Source organism: Salvelinus namaycush, chromosome 2, assembly GCF_016432855.1.
Source record: "Salvelinus namaycush isolate Seneca chromosome 2, SaNama_1.0, whole genome shotgun sequence".
NCBI lineage: Eukaryota > Metazoa > Chordata > Actinopteri > Salmoniformes > Salmonidae > Salvelinus > Salvelinus namaycush.
This window is the reverse complement of record NC_052308.1, coordinates 48,037,262-48,059,387: the sequence shown is the minus strand read 5'-3', so window position 1 is coordinate 48,059,387 and position 22,126 is coordinate 48,037,262. Positions and strand designations below refer to the sequence as shown.

Here is a 22,126-nt window from a genome sequence, read left to right as displayed (position 1 = left end):
ACTTATATATTGTTTTCTCTGCATTGCTGGGAAGGACGCCTTAGTAAGCATTTCACTGTTAGTCTACATCTGTTGTTTCCAAAGCATGTGACAAAAAAACTTTACTTGATTTTGGATGTAAACAGAATAGGTTAGGCAGGAGTAGGCCTAATCCAGGTAGTACACACCTTCTCTGGCTGTCGGTCAGCGTGATACCCTGAGTGGACACTTTGAAGTGGACCACTGTGGCTGTGGGCCGAGGACTCTGGGTCAGAGTGCACCTGGTCGCCTTGGAGACAGCTTGAGGCCCGGTCAGTGACTCTGTCTCCACAGAGTTCAGGTAGAGTACGTTACAGGCTGGAGGGAGATAGGGAGAGAAAGAAGGAGAGAGAAAGAAAGAAGGAGAGAGAAAGAGAGGGGGAGTGAGAGAGATGGGGGGGGTGAGAGAGATGGAGGGAGGGAGAGGTTAGGGAGAGAGAAAGAGAGAGAGGGAGATTAGGAATGATGGATTTCCATGGATTAACATGAGCAGTATTTAGAGATGGAATTAGGTCAGGTCACACCTACACAAGGCAAACCTAACTTGAGAGGAGCTTGCCGAGCTTAATGCAATGATAGACAGTGAGTGTGGATTGACGTAAATGGAGTGGGTATATTTGCTAAATCATGCTAGCATTCCACACTGTTTTCCTATCTCTCGGTGGTGATTCAGGTACCTTGAGCAGCCACTACTGGCGAAAGCCTGCATTGCAGCTGTATTTGACCCTTGAACTCTCTCACCTGCGCCCTGTTTGAGGAGGTCCGCTGCAGTACTGGTGTTGCTGGAACTATGCATCTCCTGCAGCTCTCCAACCAGATCTGGAAAACAGGACAACATTTTCCCATGACTCACCTTAAAACCATGCAAACACTGTGTACATACATACACATCACAAACAAATAACACACTTCACATGCACCCCATATACTTTCTGTAAATTGTATATCGTGTATTGCACACATATAGCTTATGCACTATTGATATACACATGTAGTATCTGCCCCATATTGTTAGATAAAAAGTGACTCCTTTGAAACATATAGGGATTTACCTTTCTCTGGGATGCACAGGGCACATGGCAGGGAGATAGGAGTGATGGAGTGCTGGTACACTAAGGCAGATAAACTTCCTAAAACACATACGCATATCAGATCAGCACAGGTAAAGGAGAGGAGATGAGGAAGGGAAGTTCCCATTTTCACAATAAATCAAATCAAATTTGTGACATGCTCCGAATACAGCAGGTGTAGACCTTACCGTGAAATGCATACTTACAAGCCCTTATCCAACAATGCAGTTCAAGAAAGAGTTAAGAAAATATTTACTAAATAAACTAAAGTAAAAATAATAAAAATAACGAGTCTATATACAGGGGGTACCGATACCGAGTCATTCTGCGGGGGTACAGGTTAGTCAAGTTATTTTGTACATTTAGGTAGGGGTAAAGTGACTATGCATAGATAATAAACAGCGAGTAGCAGCAGTGTAAAAACAAAGGGAGGGGGCGGGTGTCAATGTAAATGGTCGGATGGCCATTTGATTAATTGTTCTGCAGTCTTATGGCTTGGGGGAAGCTGTTAAGGAGCCTTTTGGTCCTAGACTTGGCGCTCCGGTACCGCTTGCCGTGCGGTAGCAGAGATTACAGTCTATAGCTGTGTTCAAATACCCATACTAACATACTGTATACTACATACTTAATGAGTATATACTACATACCATTAGTTAATTTTAGTATACTGTAAATGGAACAGTATCCTTTCAGTTGAGCGTACTAGCTTTTCGCCAGTCTCCCGGAAGTTGATGCTGTTGCTATGCAACCTCTTGCTAGCTAACTAGCATAACAAATTACTAGTTAGACATTTTACGATTTCGGGTGTGTTCTTAAATTCAATCTGGAGTGCCAGAGTGCGCTCGTTGTCAGATTGTCCGTTTGTAAATTCAGAGCGTACACTGGACGCTCGGGCCGAGGAGTAGGGTTGATTTGAGCTTTCTGACCTTACAACGGCAGTCAAGCACCCAAGCTAACGTTGGCTAGCTACTTCCAGACACAAATGAGTGACCACTCTGACCATTTTACTCGCCTTAGCAGAGCTGGTTAGGCTGTTTTCATGTTATACAGAGCGTTGGTGACTGTTGCTGGAAACAATTTAATTACGCATTTTTACCGACGTTAACTGACACCAGCCATATCAAACCGGTGTTGAGCGCTCGTAAATTCATTAATCTGGCTCTTGTACACTCAGACAAGAGTGCTCTGAAATCGGAGAAGATAGCCAAAGCGAATTTATGAAAGCACCCGAATGTCCATTGAGAACCCACAACAACTACACAATTTAGCTAAAAGTTGGGTAATTAGATAGCATATAGTTTATATCCTGGCAAGTGTGATGTTTAAGTAGCCAATTTACGTTAGGTAACTAGCTAACAAACCGGTACATACTGCTGTAATGATATGCTATGTGGTTCGTAAGGACAGCGTAGCTAACAAATTGTCAGCCAACATAACGTGCAAGGTAACTTATTTGAAAAGTAATTACTTGATTACATTGCTCAACATTTTGTTAACATTTGTCATATTGAGATAAAGCAATGAATTTGTAAACACTATCGTTGGACTTTGCATATTTACCGCCATTTTCTTAAAATCTGAAACGATGTGACGCCACGCCCATTTCCTGAAGAATTGCATTATGGGCCCTAAAGTACGGATATCTGCGTGTATACTTCATATTTTGGCGAATTACGACATCCGGGAACTTTTGGCATACTAACTATATCCATACTATGACCAATAAGCATAATATATACTAAATTCACGTCACAAATAGTATGGGTAATATGAGTATTCGAACACATCTTATGATTTGGTTGACAATTTTTTGGCCTTCCTCTGACTGCCTAGTATATAGGTCCTGGATAGTAGGAAGCTTGGCCCCAGTGATCTACTGGGCCGTACGCACTACCCTCTGTAGCGCCTTACGATCAGATGCCGAGCAGTTGCCATACCAGGCGGTGATGCAACTGGTCAGGATGCTCTCGATGGTGCACGCTGTAGAACTTTTTGAGGATCTGGGGAGCCATGCCAAATCTTTTAAATCTCCTGAGGAGGAAAAGGTGTTGTCGTGCCCTCTTCACGACTGTCTTGGTGTGGTTGGACCATGATAGTTCGTTGGTGGACACCAAGGAACTTGAAACCCCCTCCACTACAGCCCGCCAATGTTAATGGGGGCCTGTTCAGCCCGCATTTTCCTGTAGTCCACAATCAGCTCCTTTGTCTTGCTCACATTGAGGGAGAGGTTGTTGTCCTGGCACCACTGCCAGGTTTATGACCTCCCTATAGGCTTTCTCATCGTTGTCGATGATCAGGCCTACCCCTGTTGTGTCGTCAGCAAACTTATTGATGGTGTTGGCCACGCAGTTGTGGGTGAAAAGGGAGTACAAGAGGGGACTAAGCACACACCCCTGAGGGGTCCCGGTGTTGAGGATCAGCGTGGCAGATGGGTTGTTGCCTACCCGTCAGGAAGTCCTGGATCCAGTTGCAGAGGGAGGTGTTTAGTCCCATGGTCCTTAGCTTAGTGATGAGCTTTGTGGGCACTATGGTGTTGAACGCTGAGCTTTAGTCAATGCATAGCATTCTCACATAGGTGTTCCTTTTGTCCAGGTGGGAAAGGGCAGTGTGGAGTGCGATTGAGATTGCATCATCTGTGGATCTGTTGGGGCGGTATGTGAATTGGAGTGGGTCTAGGGTTTCCTGGATGATGGTGTTGATTGTGAGCCATGACTAGCTTTTCAAAGGACTTCATGGCTACCGACGTGAGTGGTAGGCAGGTTACCTTGGGCACAGAGACTATGGTGGTCTGCTTGAAACATGTAGGTATTACAGACTCGGTCAGGGAGAGATTAAAAATGTCGGTGAAGACACTTGCCAATTGCTCCACGCATGCTTTGAGTACATGTACCTGGTAATCTGTCTGACCCCGAGGCTTTGTGAATGTCTACCTGTTTAAAGGTCTTGCTCACATCGGCTACTGAGAGCGTGATCACAGTCGTCCAGAACGGCTGGTGCTCTCATGCATGCTTCAGCGTTGCTTGCCTCGAAGCGAGCATAAAAGGCATTTAGCTCGTCTGGTAGGCTCCCGTCACTGGGCAGCTCGCGGCTGGGGTTCCCTTTGTAGTCTAATAGTTTGCAAGCCCTGCCACATCCCACGAGCGTCAGAGCCGGTGTAGTAGGATTCAATCTTAGTCCTGTATTGACGCTTTGTCTGTTTGATGGTGTAGTGGTATTTCTTCTATAAGCATCCAGATTAGTGTTCCGCTCCTTGAAAGCGGCAGCTCTAGCCTTTAGCTCGGAGCGGCTGTTCCCTGTAATCCATGGCTTCTGGTTGGGATATGAACGTACGGTCACTGTGGGGACAATGTCGTCGATGCACTTATTAATGAAGCCGGTGGCTGAGGTGGTATACTCCTCAATGCCATTGGATGAATCCCGGAACATATTCCAGTCTTGGTTAGCAAATCAGTCCTGTAGCGTTGCATCCGCGTCATCTGACCACTTCCGTATTGAGCGCGTCACTGTTACTTCCTGCTTTAGTTTTTGCTTGTAAGCAGGAATCAGGAGGATAGAATTATGGTCAGATTTGTCAAATGGAGGGTGAGGGAGAGCTTTGTATGTGTCTCTGTGTGGAGTAAAGGTAGTCCACAGTTTTTTTCCCCCTCTGGTTGCACATGTTACATGATGGTAGAAATTTGGTAAAACGGATTTAAGTTTGCCTGCATTAAAGTCCCTGGTCACTTGGAGCGCAGCTTCTGGATGAGCATTTTCTTGTTTGCTTATGGCCTTATACAGCTCGTTGAGTGCGGTCTTAGTGCCAGCATCTGTTTGTGGTGGTAAATAGACGGCTACGAATAATATAGATGATAACTCTTGGTAGATAGTGTGGTCTACAGCTTATCATGAAGTACTCTACCTCAGGCGGGCAATACCTCAAGACTTCCTTTATATTAGAAATAGTGCACCAGCTGTTATTTACAAATAGACACACACCCCGCTCCTCGTCTTACCAGACGTAGCTTCTCTGTCCTGCCGATGCACAGAATACCCAGTCAGCTCTATAGTATCTGTGTCGTTGTTCAGCCACGACTCGGTGAAATGTAGGATATTCTTAATCATAGATTATCCATTTTATTTTCCAGTGATTGCACGTTGGACAATAGTACTGATGGTAGTGGAAGTTTACTCACTCGCCTACGAATTCTCAGAAAGCAGCCCGACCTCCACCCCCCTTTTCTCCATTCTTCACACAAATGACAGGGGTTTGGACCTGGTCTAGAGAAAGCAGTATATCCATTGCGTCGGACTCGTTAAAGTAAAAATCTTTGTCCAGTTCGAGGTGAGTAATCACTGTTCTGATGTCCAGAAGCTCTTTTTGGTCATAGGAGACGCTAGCAGCAACATTATGTACAAAATAAGTTTAAAAAATCAGTTTCAAACAACGCGAAAAAAAAACAAGCAAAATAGCAGTTGGTTAGGAGCCCATAAAACATCAGCCATCCCCTCTGGCGCCATTATACATTAGAGTCGAGTAGAGCCGTACTGCGCTGGCCTGGTTATGCATCCACCATAGTTGCTGGAACCGTGCTGTGAAGACAATGTCAACTGAAAATATCCGAGCCAGCACAGTAGGTCTATGCTTTGGGTCTGCAGTGTACAATAGTGTGAAAAGGGAATTAGAGCAATGATTGACGTAAATGTGAGGCCAACAGCGACATCTGCAGGATGGAAATAGGACTCACCGAAATAGGACTCGTTCTGACAGCCCTTTATCTTGACCCCCCGCGAGCCCGTCTCTATGAGGAAATGTCTGACTAGCTGCGCCTGAGAATCGACTGAGACAGACAGAGAAAAGGAGGGAGGAAGGAAGGAAGAGAAAGAGCGGGGATAGGGAGGAAGAGAGAGACAGAATGAGAGGAGGGAGAGGGAGACCTCAATGAATGCTAGGTAGTTGTAGAAGACAACACCTTGCCATAGTATCAAGAAAAACTATGCTGGTCATAGTAGTGAACTACAGTGGTCATAAGTAGTGCACAATTGGCATTGCCCAATAAGAACGATCACCCTTTCTTTCGCTTAATCTTCCAACAAAATTAAATTATGATAAAGCAAAACAGTACAAAGTTAGTAAACTGTTACATGAACCAAAATCATGACCTTTGCCTTTTGGGAACAATAAATATTAATTGAATTTACGGCAAGCGTTGTTGACGTTGTTTGAAGGATGGCTGGCCACCTTGAGGGCCAGGCCGTAGGCCCCTTGGAAGGAGTTACTGTCCCGGATCAGGAAGGACCCTGGCTCCTTGTCCTTCAACACAGCGATGGCTACATGGAGGGAGAAGAAACATATTATGGAAGAAATTAGTTACTAAGACTTTAATTTAGAAAATATACACTACAACAGTGTTTCTCAACTCAAGATAATATAGTACCAGATGTTTCCATATAAACACAGTTGCAATTGACATTAGATCATGTGTTGGGGACTATCCAAATAAAGTGAGACCCTTCAAAACCTCAGAAGAGGCCTGTACCCTTACCTTGGTCTCTTGAGATGCTAGGCTTGTACCAGAACTTGGAGCTGTCCTGGACAAACTTGGCATTGACCTTGCTGCTCTCCACCTCCTCTCTGACACCAGGGTGTGCCAGTCCTCGTCTGACAGATGGGGGGAGCTCCCCCACCGAGGGTGAGAAAGTGACCTGGAGGAGGCTGGACTGGGGAGAGAGACCCATGGGTCCTACGGCACCCAGAGAGGCCCTGAGAAGAGACTGTGAGCCGTAACCGTTGGGGGACCCTGGCATGGAGGACAGGCGCCTCTTTTCGGGGAGCGGGGGCTGTGCGGCGGGGATGGTGACGGCGGTGTAGCCCGTGTAGGGGACGTGTGGCACGTTGAGTAGAGGGTAGTAATAGGACGCCAGGGGAAAGGTTGGGGTGTTGTACCCATCTGGGACAGGCGACGGGGGTTTGGGGTCGCTGTCACTCACATGGGTCAGTCTTCGCCCAGCTGGGTCCGTGGCCAATGGAGAGGGCTGAGGGGAGGGGCGTCGCTCTGGGGAGCCAATGTAAAGGTGCGGAGAGGGAGGGACAGAGCTGGGGCTGGAACAAGCGGTCAGGGATGTGCCACTGCCCTTTTCTGACAGGGGGTAGTCACTAGGGAGAGCGGTGCCATTGAGTTGCACTTGGACTGGGCCGAATGAATTCCTTGGGCTCGGGACGGAGGCGGCCTGAGTGGACATCTCAGTACCGCTAGATCCCTTTGTTTCACTCTCTACAACCTTCAATTCTCCATCTTCAGCTGTAGTTGGAGGTGGATGCACACTTACAGTGTGCACTTGCGTTGAGCCAGTAGGGTTTACGCGTTCATTCGGCATCTGTATGGTCTCTTGGTTTTGTGTCTCCACCAATGTTGGTGGTGTCGTGGAGTGTCCATTCGGCAGTGTCCATTCTGTTTCTGGTGTGCTACTGTTACTGTTAGGCTCCCGCGTGGTGGAGTGGGAGGCTGAGGCTTCAGACATTGGAGCCACACTGAGGGACTCAGTCAGCTGGGGCCCTTGACTTGGCTCCTGGGGGCCTGCTGGAGGACTCCAGGTGGAACCCTCGGTGGGGTCACACATCTTCTCTTCATCTTGCTTCTTCTCACTAGAGCAGAGATATTAGAATGTCAGTTTCTACTCATTGACACATTTAAAAAGTACTAAAGCCAACGTGATGACACAGTACAAGGAAATGCCAACAGTACAGGGAACATAGTATTTGTAAATACAAAAAATGTGTTTTGTGATAAAAACCGAATTTAAAGAGAAAGACTGATATGCAAAAAGTTTGTATTCTTTAATTATTATATAAGGTGAAATGTATTTCAAGGACAAATGGCATTGCCAGTTGTAATGTATTGACTTCAAAGTCACAGTAATCATTAAATGCCCGTCCAGCATACAGTACATCACGTTATCACATAACAGTCAGTTCAAAATATATTGGCACCCTTGATAAAGATGAGCAAAAAATGCTGTATAAAATACTGAGCTATATTGTATGGTCAAAAACATTTGGAAATTATGTTGTTCTATACTAATACAATTGCACAGAGAAAGAGATTGTGTTAAACAAGTAATATTTATTTTCTCTCAAAAACATATGGGTAAAAATTATTGGCACCCCTGTTTTCAACACCTCACCTTGAGAGGAAAACAGAGTATTTTTCTCAAATGTTGTATGATATTGGAGAACACTTTGGTAGTGATTAGACCACTCCTCCATACAGAATCTTCCCAGATCCTTGATATCTTTCATCTATGCTTATGGACTGCCCTCTTCAATTCAAACCACAGGGTTTCAATGGGGTTCAAGTCCAGAGACATTGCAAAATGTTTATTTTGTAGTCAATTTCTTTGTGGCTTTTGATGTGTGCTTGGGGCTATTGTCTTGCTGGAAGATCCACTTGCGGCCAAGTTTCAGCATCTTGGCAGAGGCAACCAGATTTTTGGGCTAAAATGTCCTGGTACTGGACATGATTCCATTGACCTTAACAAGGGCCCCAGGACCAGTGAAGTAAATTAAAATAGAGCTCTTTAGCCACGCACACCAGTGGTGGGTTTTGCATCGAAAGAAAGATGCATATGCAGAAAAGAACCCGATCTCTACTGTAAAATATGGTGGTGGATCTTTGATGTTATGGGGCTATTTTTCTTCCACGGGTCCTGGGGTCCTTGTTAACCCAGTATCAGACATTTTTGCAAAAAAACTCCCGCTATCATAAAAAATTTTTTTAGACAGCTGAAGAAAGCACACACATTTCCTTCAGGAAATTTACCTGTTGTGGTTTAGTCATTTATCTTAGCTTAGATGTAGGTGTTCACTGCAGGCTGACTAGCATCTATTAAGTTACAAATGTCGAACAAATTAAATGCCCAAATCAACTTAAAGTATCTACAAAACGTTTTTTTTTTTTTTTTTAAGAATAACTATAAAATAAAAGGTTTTGGTTATTGAATTTTTGAGAAATGTGAAGGGGGGCATCCGTTATACAGTAAATAAAATGTGTATGGCCTTTGTAGGGAAAATGCTAAACTGACCAAAGATCAGCAACTAGAGGCAACTTCAGCCTATACCTGGATACATAACTGCCGGTGATAGTTGTGTAGTCTGGATCAGAGTCTGATAAGGGGGTGGGGCAAGCGGGCTGTCTGTCAATCTCTGCTTGCCCCAATGACCCCTGGGAAGAACAGTCCTCCATACCCACAATGTTCTGCACCACCTCTGACACACCTAGAATGAGTGAGAGAGAGAAAATGAGGGAGGGAGAGTAAATGAGAGAGGGGAGAGTAAGAGAAAGAAGGTCCAGTTAGATCTGATTCATCTAGTGTAAACACAATACAGTACCTGTATTATGCACTTACCAGTGTGTCCATCAGTCTGTTGCTGCCGGTCGGTGGGTGGTTCCGAGGGGGAGGCACCAGAGTTTGTGCCACCAGGGGGCAGGGGCGAGGCAGACCCGGACTGGTACCCCGAGGCGTACCCCCGGCTCCCGTGGCTCTCCGAGGGGGAGACCTGCTGGTAGGGCTCGCAGGGGCAGGAGTGTAGGGGGGGTTGAGGGGTGTGGTACCCACTGCTGCCACGGGGGCTGTCCAGGAGGGGGTGGGGGCTGGGATACCCAGGCAGGTTAGGGCCTAGCAGGAAAACAGAAGGGTCGTGACCTTGACCCAGAGGGGAGTGATGGCCTCTATAGGACGACATCCCTCCCACTGAACGCTGCCAAATCTCTGCCTCTCGCTCCGCCTCCCATAGATTCTCTGCCTCCCAAAGCTGAGAAGGCCCCTCCCTCCCCCGCCTCAACCCGGCATCCCTGTCCCACAGCTCAGAGTCCCGCCCTCGAGCCCAGTGTGGGCTCTGTGGTTGGTCCGGGCGCAGCGGGTGGAAGGCTCTGGCTGAAGCCGATTGGTGCCCTCGCCTGCAGGTGCAGTCCCGACATGGGCAGCCACCAGGGGGAGGAGCTGCCGGTCTGAAAAACATCTCCCTATATGGACTGGAGGGCAGCGATTGGTGGGAGACACGAGGGGAAAGGGGGGCGTGGGCGGCGTAATGAAAGAGCTGACATTCCTCCCCGCCGCAGAAGACCCTATTGGAGGCTGGGAGGGTGTGGGCGTGTGGGTGGACGTGTTCAGGGGCAGGGTAGGGGTAGCAGGGGCGATGGAGACAGGGTAAGGGGGGCGGGGGGTGTTCCCACGGCAACTCGGGCAGGGGATGGGCGCTATGGCGATGGCACAAGTCCAGGTGGGGCGAGAGAGGGCGAGGAGATGCAGGCTGCTGGGAGGGTAAGGCGGGAAGCGTTCGGCTCTTTGGATTCCCCTTGGTTCTGTTACAGCGGTCCATATAATGTCCATTTGCAAGGCATGGCTCCCTCTCTCTCACCCTCTCCCAACCCGGTGCCTCCCCACACCTCTGGCATCTCGAACCATGGCCAGCTGGAACGCAACATGACCGCTGCTCCCGCCTTGACCCTCCGTCCGGCACAGACACTCTGTCATCCAAAATGGCCGTCTCCCTGTCCCTCTGTCTCGCCCTATCCCTCTCTTCGCCCTCCCCCTCTATCCTACTCAGAAGACAGTCCATCTCTTTCTTCTCTTTCTCCAGACGGGACAGGGGGCGAGGAGGGGGTTCCTCCAGGTGTTCCGAGGGGGTGGAGGAGTGCCCCGAGTCGGAGCTGAGGGAAAGGGGCTGGGTTTGAGGCTGGGCCTGGGAAGGGGGCTTGTTTGTGGGGCTGCTTGGGGGGCATCCGTTGGGAGAGACCCCAGAGGCACCGACAGAGCCCGGGCCCCGACGCTTCTTCACCTGGGCGTACAGACTGCCATCCAGGGGGCCCCGCGTGTGGGAGATGTCTGACAATTAGAGAGGGATACAGGGTTAGCTGTAAGTGTGTGTGTTCTCTCTGAGATGTCCTGGTGGTATAGGTTTATGTGTGTGTGTGTGATATAGTGTGTGCGCGCGTGCTTCACCCTTACCCTCAATGCTATCCTGGTGGTGAAGGTTGAAGTTCTCATATGAGTCCCAGCGCACCACAGGGTCTGAAGTGCTGTAGTCCACTGTAACAGAGGGGTCATTCTTACGGTACTCTCGCCCTGTGAGGAGAGAGACGTAAGATATAACACACACGCACGCACGTATAAAAACAATAAGTATGTTGTGTGCACACAAACGAGCAGTACCTTTCATTTTCTCTGGGCCGTAGGAGAAGATAAACTCCACTGTAGCATCTGGAGGGAACCGGTCATCTACAGAGAGATAAACATCACAGAAATCTCTCTCATTTCAGGGTTTTAGTGGCATGGGAAACATTGTCAAAGCAAGTGAACTAGAAAATAAACATTTTTTTTTACAGTAAACATTACACTCACAAAAGTTACAAAAGAATCCAGACATTACAAATGTTATGGTATGTGCAAATAGATAAAGTAGAAAAGGGAAAATAAATAAACGTAAATATGCGTTGTATTTACAATGTTGTTTGTTCACTGGTTGCCCTTTTCTTGTGACAACAGGTCACAAATCTTGCTGCTGTGATGGCACACTGGTATTTCATCCAATAGATATGGGAGTTCATCTAAATTGGGTTTGTTTTCAAATTCGTTGTGGATCTGTGTAATCTGATTGAAATGTGTCTCTGATATGGTCATATATTTGGCAGGAGGTTAGGAAGTGCATCTCAGTTTCCACCTCACTTTGTGGGCAGTGTGCACATAGCGTGTCTTCTCTTGAGAGCCAGGTCTGCCTATGGCGGCCTTTCTCAATAACAAGGCTATGCTCACTGAGTCTATACAGTCAAAGCTTTCTTTAAGTTTGGGTCAGTCACAGTGGTCAGGTATTCGGTCACTGTGTTCTCTGTTTTTTTGTTAATTCTTTCCAATGTGTCAAGTAATTATCTTTTTGTTTTGTCATGATTTGGTTGGGTCTAATTGTGTTGCTGTCCTGGGGCTCTGTGGGGTCTGTTTGTGAACAGAGCCCCAGTACCAGCTTGCTTAGGGAACTCTTCTCAAGGTTCATCTCTATGTAGGTGATGGCTTTGTTATGGAAGGTTTGAGAATCACTTCCTTTTAGGTGGTTGTAGAATTTAACGGTCTCTTTTCTGGATTTTGATAATTAGCGGGTATCGGCTTGCATTATTTGGTGTTTTATGTTGTACACAGTCTCAATTTGGTGTTTGTCCCATTTTGTGAATTCTTCGTTTAGCCAGATCCTAATTGGTATGTCGAATTTGATGTTCCTTTTGATGGCATAGAAGGCTCTTCTTGCCTTGTTTTTCAGCTCGTTCACAGCTTTGTGGAAGTTACCTGTGGTGCTGAGGTTTAGGCCGAGGTATTTATAGTTTGTGTGCTCTAGGGCAACGGTGTCTAGATAGAATTTGTATTTATGGTCCTGTCAACTGGACCTTGTTTAGAACACCATTATTTTTGTCTTACTATGATTTACTGACAGGGCCCAGGTCTGTGCAGAATATCTTGCTCCCGAGTGGCGCAGCATCTAAGGCACTGCATCTCAGTGCTAGAGGCGTCATTACAGACCCTGGTTCGATCCCGGGCTGTATCACAACCGGCTGTGATCAGGAGTTCGGCAGCGCACAATTGGCCCAGCGTCGTTCGGTTTAGGGGAGAGTTTTGTTCTTCACTAACTTGCCTAGTTAAATAAAGGTTAAATAAAATTAAAAATCTAGATGCTGCTGTATGTCCTCCTTGGTTGGGGACAGAAGCACCAGATCATCAGCAGACATTTGACTTCAGATTCTAGTAGGGTGAGGCTCGGGTGCTGTAGACTGTTCTAGTGCCCTCGCCAATTCGTTGATATATATGTTGAAGAGGGTGGGGCTTAAGCTGCATCCCGGTCTCACCCCACGGTCTTGTTGAAATAAATGTTGTTTTTTTTTGCCAATTTTAACCGCACACTTGTTGTTCGTGTAGATGGATTTTATAATGTTGTATGTTTTTCCCCCAACACCACTTTCCATCAATATGTATAGCAGACCCTCATACCAAATTGAGTCAAAAGCTTTTTTGAAATCAACAAATCATGAGAAGACTTTGCCTTTCTTTTGGTGTGTATGTTTTTTAATTTGAGTTTGCAGGGTGAATACGTGGTCTGTCGTATGGTAATTTGGTAAAAAGCCATTTGACATTTGCCCAGTACATTGTTTTCACTGAGGAAATGTATGAGTCTGCTGTTAATGATAATGCAGAGGGTTTCCCCAAGGTTGCTGTTTGTCAAATTTGTCTCCACTTTTGTGGATTGGGGTGATCAGTCCTTGGTTCCAAATATTGGGGAAGATGCCAGAGCTAAAAGGTTGATGTTAAAGAGTTTAAGTATAGCCAATTGGCATTTGTGGTCTGTATATTTTATCATTTCATTTAGGATACCATCAACCCCACAGGCCTTTTTGGGTTGGAGGGTTTGTATTTTGTCCTGTAGTTCATTCAATGTAATTGGATAATCTAGTAGTTCTGGTAGTCTTTAATAGTTGATTCTAAAATTTGTATTTGATCATGTATATTTTTTTGCTGTTTGTTCTTTGTTATAGGGCCAAAAAGATTGGAGAAGTGGTTTATCCATACGTGTCCGTTTTGGATAGATAACTCTGACTGATAACTGTTCCATAAAGTGTCCAATGTTGTTAGTCGTGTGGTTTGGCCTCAGACCACTAAGTGTGAGCAGAGCCTGCTGAGCATCTGGTACATTCCATTGGCTTGGGCCAGTGTAAGAGTGGGGGTTGGGCCTGTTTGCCTTCTCACGGCCTGGGCTTCAGCAGGCTATAGCCTATGTCATGTATCCTTTTCTTTTAATCTTATACACATGTATGATGATTTCATTAATCTGTGTCTATATTGCATGTGTGTATCTATTTCTGTAGCATAACTAAGTGCAATAGCATGGCTTGGCGGAGCTCTTGAATTATTTGGAGGTAGACGATGTGAATTGAACCATTTCAAGTAAACAAATTCTGGCGGAACGCAGATGTTTATCATTTTTTTTATCATATTTTTTTTAGAACAAGTCATTTTTTCTGTTGAAATAAACATGTTACAAGATAAAAAATGTTCTGGAATATGTACTCTTGAATTATATTTAAAATACGTTAACTTGAAATGAAAACAGGGCTTGCTTTGAAAATTCTGTAATAACTCTAATGACAAATTTAATTGTAATGTTAGAATGTTAAGACATCATAATCGAAGATGGCAGCTCAAACCATATTAATTTGATTTGAAAGTCCATGCCCATTCTATTTCATTGAATCAATAATTTCCCCCCCAAATTCAATTTTCTCCATTTAGTTTTTCCTGGCTTCCGTTTTTCCCACTTGTCACTCTTAAAATCACAAATTTTTAACAGAAAATTTTAATTACCAGTCTTGAATTACCAGTCAGGTTTGGACACACCTACTCATTCAAGGGGTTTTCTTTATTTTTACTATTTTCTTTATTGTAGAATAATAGTGAAGATATTAAAATCATGAAATAACACAAATAGAATCATGTAGTAAACAAAAAATACTGTTAATCAAATCAAAATATATTTTATATTTCACATTCTTCAAATTAGCCACCCTTTGCCTTGATGACATCTTTGCACACTCTTGGCATTTTCTCAACCAGCTTCAAGAGGAATTATTTTCCAACAGTCTTGAAGGAGTTCTCACATATGCTGAGCACTTGTTGGCTGCTTTTCCTTCACTCTGCGGTCCAACTCATCCTAAACCATTTCAATTGGGTTGAGATTGGGTGATTGTGGAGGCCAGGTCATCTGATGCAGCACTCCATCACTCTCTTTCTTGGTCAAATAGCCCTTAAATAGCCTGGAGGTGTGTTGGGTCATTGCCCTGTTGAAAAACAAATGACAGTCCCACTAAGCGCAAACCAGATGGGATGGCGCATCGCTGCAGAATGCTGTGGTAGCCATGCTGGTAAATTGCCTTGAGTTCTAAATATATCATTGACAGTGTCACCAGCAAAGCACCCCCAAACCAACTCCTCTATGCTTCACGGTGGGAACTACACATGCAGAGATAATCCGTTCACCTACTCTGCGTCTCATTAAGACACAGCGGTTGGAACCAAAAATCTCAAATTTGGACTGATCAGACGAAAAAGGACAGATTTCCACCGGTCTAACGTCCATTGCTCATCTTGGCCCAAGCGAGACTCTTTTTCTTATTGGTGTCCTTTAGTAGTGGTTTCTTTGCAGCAATTCGACCATGAAGGCCTGATTCACACAGTCTCCTCTGAACAGTTGATGTTGAGATGTGTCTGTACTTGAACTCTGTGAAGCATTTATTTTGGCTGCAATCTGAGTTGCAGTTAACTCTAATGAACTTATCCTCTGCAGCAGAGGTAACTCTGGGTTTTCCTTTCCTGTGGCGGTCCTCATGAGAGCCAGTTTCATCATAGCGCTTGATGGTTTTTGCGACTGCACTTGAAGAAACGTTCAAAGTTAATTACATTTTCTGGATTGACTGACCTTCATGTCTTAAAGTAATGATGGACTGTCATTTCTCTTTGCTTATTTGTGCTGTTCTTGCCATAATATGGTCTTTTACCACAAAGGGCTATCTTCTGTATACCACCCCTACACCTTGTCACAACACAACTGATTGGCTCAAATGCATTAATTTCACAAATTCACTTTTAACAAGGCACACCTGTTATTTAATTGAAATGAATTCCAGGTGACTACCTCATGAAGATGGTTTAGAGAATGCCAAGAGTGTGCAAAGCTGTCATCAAGGCAAAGGGTGGCTACTTTGAAGAACCTAAAATATAACAGTGTTTTGGTTGCTACATGATTCCATTTATGCCTTCACTTTTATTCTACATTGTAGAAAACAGTAAAAATAAAGAAAAACCCTTGAATGAGTAGGCGTGTCCAAATTGTTGACTGGTACTGTACATTGGGATGATTCACCCGCCTGCTGCCTCAGATGTTGAGGAGGTCTCATACCTACAGTACAGACCTTCAGTCTCCCTTCTAGCCCCAGGCCCCCGCCGAGTCCGGTCCAGACAGTCTCTGCTGCATGGGAGGGAGACTGGTGTGCAACTCAGCACGTGTTCAACAGCTCAGTAAGTGCGTCCATCTACCTCTCCCTTGCTCTATTATGTACCAGTGCAGGCAGCTGCCCCCAGTCTCCCAGAGTTTTACATGGAGCAGTACCAGGACTTCTGGTACAGGTACAGTTGAAGTAGGAAGTTTACATACACTTAGGTTGGAGTCATTAAAACTCATTTTTAAACCACTCCACAAATTTATTTTTAACAAACTATAGTTTTGGCAAGTCGGTTAGGACATCTACTTTGTGCATGACAAGTAATATTTCCAAAATTGTTTACAGACAGATTATTTCACTGTATCACAATTCCAGTGGGTCAGAAGTTTACATACACTAAGTTGACTGTGCCTTTAAACAGTTTGGGGAAATTCCAGAAAATGATGTCATAGCTTTAGAAGCTTCTGATAGGCTAATTGACATAATTTGAGTCAATTGGAGGTGTACCTGTGGATGTATTTCAAGGCCTACCTTCAAACTCAGTGCCTCTTTGCTTGACATCATGGGAAAACTAAAATAAATCAGCCAAGACCAAGAACTGTAGACCTCCACAAGTCTGGTTCATCCTTGGGAGCAATTTCCAAATGCCTGAAGGTACCATGTACATCTGTACAAACAATAGTACGCAAGTATAAACACCATGGGACCATGCAGCCGTCATACTGCTCAGGAAGGAGACGCGTTCTGTCTCCTAGAGATGAACACACTTTGGTGCGAAAAGTGCAAATGAATCCCAGAACAACAGCAAAGAACCTTGTGAAGATGCTGGAAGAAACAGGTACAAAAGTATCTATATCCACAGTAAAACGAGTCCTATATCAACATAACCTGAAAGGCTGCCTAGCAAGGAAGAAGCCACTGCTCCAAAACCACCATAAAAAAGCCAGACTACGGTTTGCAACTGCACATGGGGACAAAGATCGTACTTTATAGAGAAATGTCCTCTTGTCTGATGAAACAAAAATATAACTGTTTGGCCATAATGACCATCGTTATGTTTGAAGGATAAAAGGGGAAGGCTTGCAAGCCATAGAACACTATCCCAACCGTGAAGCACATGGGTGGCTGCATCATGTTGTGGGGGTGCTTTGCTGCAGGAGGGACTGGTGCACTTCACAAAATAGATGGCATCATGAGGCAGGAAAATGATGTGGATATATTGAAGCAACATCTCAAGACATCAGTCAGGAAGTTAAAGCTTGGTCGCAAATGGGTCTTCCAAATGGACAATGACCCCAAGCATACTTACAAAGTTGTGGAAAAATGGCTTAAGGACAACAAAGTCAAGGTATTGGAGTGGCCATCACAAAGCCCTGACCTCAATCCTATAGAACATTTGTGGGCAGAACTGAAAAAGTGTGTGTGAGCAAGGAGGCCTACAAACCTGATTCAGTTACACCAGCTCTGTCAGGAGGAATGGGCCAAAATTCACCCAACTTATTGTGGGAAGCAAACAATTTAAAGGCAATGCTACCAAATACTAATTGAGTGTATGTAAACTTCTGACCCACTGGGAATGTGATGAAAGATATAAAAGCTGAAATAAATCACTCTACTATTATTCTGACATTTCACATTCTTAAAATAAAGTGGTGATCCTAACTGACCTAAGACAGGGAATTCTTACAAGGATGAAATGTCAGGATTTGTGAAAAAATTTGTTTAAATGTATTTGGCTATGGTGTACGTAAACTTCCGACTTCAGCGGTATCCACATACTCCAGTACAACATCCAGTGCTTTTACGAGTACTTTTGACAGCTTCAATCCTTCTACTACAGGGAGCTGATGTAGAGGCCTGACTTGGAGAGAGGCCGACATGCACCTAGTGACACAGAAGAGACAGGCCTTGTCTGACTGAGGACGAAGTAGTAGTGGAAGAGGCAACATGGGAGCTTTGACGAGCAGTGGCTCTTTTCTGATGAGGAGTTGGAGAAACTGGAGGCCATACCGGGAGTGTTGGAGTTGGCAGTGGAGATGGGCTTCCTCTCTGCTTCTGAGGTATAAGTTAGAATTTTGGTAGGTATACGTTTGCTGATACATTGTTAATTTTTATGGCAATATGCTATTAGAAAATATTTGTTAAATAATGTAATCATAAAAATTTGGCATTTTCTGAGTCAGATTTCTGTGTGGGTGTGTCTGTGTGAGCGTGCGAGCTAGTGAGAATGTGCGCTTGCGTTTGTCTGTCTGACTGCTTCGGATAATGAGCGATTGCACTTCGTCCTGAAACACAACCATTCCCTTCTCTCTAAACTCCCAGACGTTCCCCTCTTATTTTATTTACTTTTATTTAAATCTTATTTTACCAGGTAAGATGACTGAGACCACATTCTTATTTGCAGCAACAACCTGGGGAATAGTTACAGGGGAGAGGAAGGGAGATGAATGAACCAATTGGAAGCTGGTGATGATTAAGTGGCCATGTTGGTATGAGGGCCAGATTGGGAATTTAGCCAGGACACCCTACACTTACAATAAGTGCCATTGGATCTTTAGTGACCACAGAGAGTCAAGACACCTGTTTAATGTCCCATCCGAAAGACGGCACCCTACACAGGGCAATGTCCCCAATCACTGCCCTGGGGTATTGGTATCTTTTTTTTTAGACCAGAGGAAAGATGGCCTCTTACTGGCCCCCCAACACCACTTCCTGAAGCATCTGGTCTTCCATCCAGGGACAGACCAGGACCAACCCTGCTTACCTTCAGAGGAAAGCCAGCAGTGGGATTCTGGGTGGTATACTGCTGACTAATCCAACCCCTGGTACCTACCTGCACAGGCCAGGTCCAGCTCTCCCTTGCCGAACCACAGCTGAGCTCCGTGCACCGTACAGGTGTGGAACTGCAGCCTGAACACTGCCTCCCTCTCTGAGCCACGCGGCCGCCGGTGATAGCACTTCACCTGGAGAAAGAGACAAGGAAGAGAAACACAGAGAGCGATTAAGTGGCCACACTATTATTTACACAGACACTGGGTTTGAGACTTAGGACTTAGGCAATCACATTCTAGTTCAAATGACATTATTGTCATGGAATATTTGGTGGCAACATGGAGGATAATTTGCCTGAAAGTGGATCCATGGCTGAAGCTTTACAGATACGAGCTGTTGAAAGGGTCAAAGAGAAAAGGAGAAGGGACTGGTAGATGAAGACGGAGAGGAGTGATGACTAGTTGCTGTGTTGTCCATTTTGTTTAACACTCACCACGATGTCCCCCTTCAGCAGTAGCGCCGGCTCAAGTGTCACACACAGCTTTCTCGCCCTGGAGCCCTGGGGGTCGCTACACAGAGAGAGACGTGAACATAGTCAAAACACATTCGATCATCTGTAAAACACACCTCAAGGTAGTAAAACACAGGCAAACAATGTTCAGTTGGAATAAACACAGACCAGCGCACATGTAAACACAGGCGGTAGCACATATAAATAAAGTCCCAACAAAGGTACCCAAGTACCTACTGTGTCTGAAGGTGGAAAGGAAGCACAGTGAAAAATATACTGACCATATGGTATTAACAACATAATTAACTCACTAGATGCCTGATGTGTAGACCAGCTGTAGAGACTGGTAGATCTTCAGGAAAGGATAGTAACCTGCACAGAAAGCGAGTAGGTGTAGGAATGAAGGAAAGGAGAGAGAGCAGGGAGAGAAAGATTATGCTGATGTGAGGTCATAAAAAAAAGAAGTGGAGGTAATCTATCCCCCCAAAGTGGTTTGAAGTGAAAGGAATTGTAGTTGCAAATTCTAAAAATACTAATGTTAGTACTCCTTAAGGCGTCCGCATGGTTCCCAGCCGAAACAGTTCGGAAGAGGTAGTGCATATATTATGACAACATTTATTAAAGTTTTTGTTAGTTTTGGACTTCGGTAAGGGTTTTTCCAGCACAAAAAAATGTCTTGCCGAAAGTCGAAGTCGGTAGCCGAAGTCAACGCCCCATTGTCGGTTATTTGTTTAACAGTAGGGATTCTTCAATAAAGTATTTTTTGTCATTCAGTGAGAGACGACAAGTTCACGCACATTTTTTGTTGTTGAGAAATAATGCACCCAACATCTTAGTTGGATGTAAAATCGCACGACTAACATCACCTCGGCAAAACTGTCAAAATGAATGACAGATCTCTTGAGTTTCTTACTCTTAGATTAATTCAGACTATTTTGAGGAAGTGTATACTGGCTACAGCGTCTCAAAATGGACTAACAGTACTATTTTTCAAGCAAAGGTCTTTTACGGGAGTATGTAAGAACACTCGTTCGGCTCGGCCGAACTGAAGCATGCTGACGCCTTTAACAGTAGTAAACTAACAAGTTCCTACTCATTTCATAGCCACACACGGACTTCCTCATTTCCATCTTAACATTTTCTGTTTCACCTTGAACAGGAAGGCATCGTGGTAAGTTATCTTTGAGTTGAAACAACACAGATTTAACAGTGTAGTGTACACTGCTACATCACATTGTACAGGAGGACACTGACCTCCTCCTGCTGCCTGGAAGTTGGGCAGGCTGGGGATGAGGACCTGGTGGAGGAACAGAGGTCTGCTGTTCATCCTGATCGCCCCTGACAGCAGACCCCCAAAGTAGTAGATATACCTGGGGAGGAGAAGAGAGAGAGAGATTGGGGCGTTTAGAATTAAGAGGGATGTGCATACTCAAACAGGTGACAATCTAGCTGCAACATACAAGGAGGAGAAAAGTTGGGAAGATGGCATGACAAAAGTGGCATGACATAAAAAAATAGCGATTCTCCTGCCTGTTTTGAGAGGGCTGAAGTGAGGAGGACACTTTATCTTCACAGAACTTCCTCATGGCCAGAGTCGTCAGGGCCTGGTCCACCCTGCATAGACACAAACATAGCATCAAGAACTCTCTGTACAAGTGTACCCACGTACGGCATCAACATGACTGACAGTATTGCATGTGCACACAAACGCCCGCGCACACAGTCATCACATACCCTGCGGAGATCTTGCTGTAGTGCATGTAGGCCGCCACGATGACCCCCGTTCTCCCCTTGTTTCCCTGTGAGAGAGAAGAGGAGGAAAGAAAAAAGAGAGCTGTGTAGGCCAACTGGACATATTTGAACAGAACATACAATACAAACAATGCAAACAGCAGCAACGCAACAGTAGCGCCTCTCCCCTGACCTTGCAGTGCAGGACGACCACGTTGCCGGGGTCAGAGGTGAGCCAGGTCTCCATGGCCTTACATATGGCACAGATCTTATCCAGGGGTGGGGCGTGCAGGTCTGGCCAACCAAAGTCTTCAACCTGAGTTTGGCACACACAGTGAAGTTATCCATCTCTGGATAAACCTTCTATGGGAAGCAGTGATCGGAACCAGGATTTGAGAGCACTATACTACTGGCACTCTGGAGAGCGGTCCTCACACACTCAATTACAGGTATATTGCACAATTATATTGCATCTCTATGGTGGTCATCCTACCTTGGGGTTGAGTCTGGTTATGTCATGACGCTTCTCAGACAGGTTTAAGAGCTGGGAGAAGCAGACGTTGAGACAAAGAGAAGGGGAAATCAACAATGTCACACCCAGTAACCACCACACACCGTTGTCTCAACATTGACCGCAAGTTGTCTGACATAGTGCTGGGTGGAACAAAACAATGACCTTTTGTTACAAAAAAACAATATACTGTTTGTATTGCTTCTTTATAACACCATAAAGTAACATAGTTAATATACCCAACCGGGCCCTAAGAATGAGCAATCGTCACTTGCTAACTATATGAAAGAGTAATGGAAGATGGCGCAAGCTCAATGGTTAGTAATCGTTATGATAGAAAACACCGTTGTTCACGGACCACGAACAAGCATCTTTGTTTCGGTTTTATAAACATTTAGGGGAGAAACAAGCCTTGGCAACAGATTTTTTTTTTTTGTGACGGCATCATTCAACAAATTGTCTCCTTTCATCTCCATTCAAATCAGGGTCCATACTCAGAGCAGTG

At 45.0% G+C, this 22,126-nt stretch overlaps 1 protein-coding gene across 1 annotated transcript in view; it reads right to left on the bottom strand.

Annotated features, from left to right (window-relative positions):
• The window catches only part of LOC120021974 (tensin-2-like), a 63,219-nt gene that overhangs the window by 4,463 nt on the left and 36,630 nt on the right, over positions 1-22,126 (bottom strand). The window contains 17 exon segments of the mRNA XM_038965780.1: positions 168-336; positions 760-837; positions 1,071-1,148; positions 5,813-5,905; positions 6,267-6,395; positions 6,611-7,378; positions 9,193-9,330; positions 9,471-10,949; positions 11,073-11,189; positions 11,277-11,342; positions 18,930-19,159; positions 19,691-19,751; positions 20,634-20,749; positions 20,910-20,993; positions 21,114-21,178; positions 21,304-21,426; positions 21,604-21,654. Coding sequence (XP_038821708.1) covers positions 168-336; positions 760-837; positions 1,071-1,148; positions 5,813-5,905; positions 6,267-6,395; positions 6,611-7,378; positions 9,193-9,330; positions 9,471-10,949; positions 11,073-11,189; positions 11,277-11,342; positions 18,930-19,159; positions 19,691-19,751; positions 20,634-20,749; positions 20,910-20,993; positions 21,114-21,178; positions 21,304-21,426; positions 21,604-21,654 — 3,845 coding nt within the window.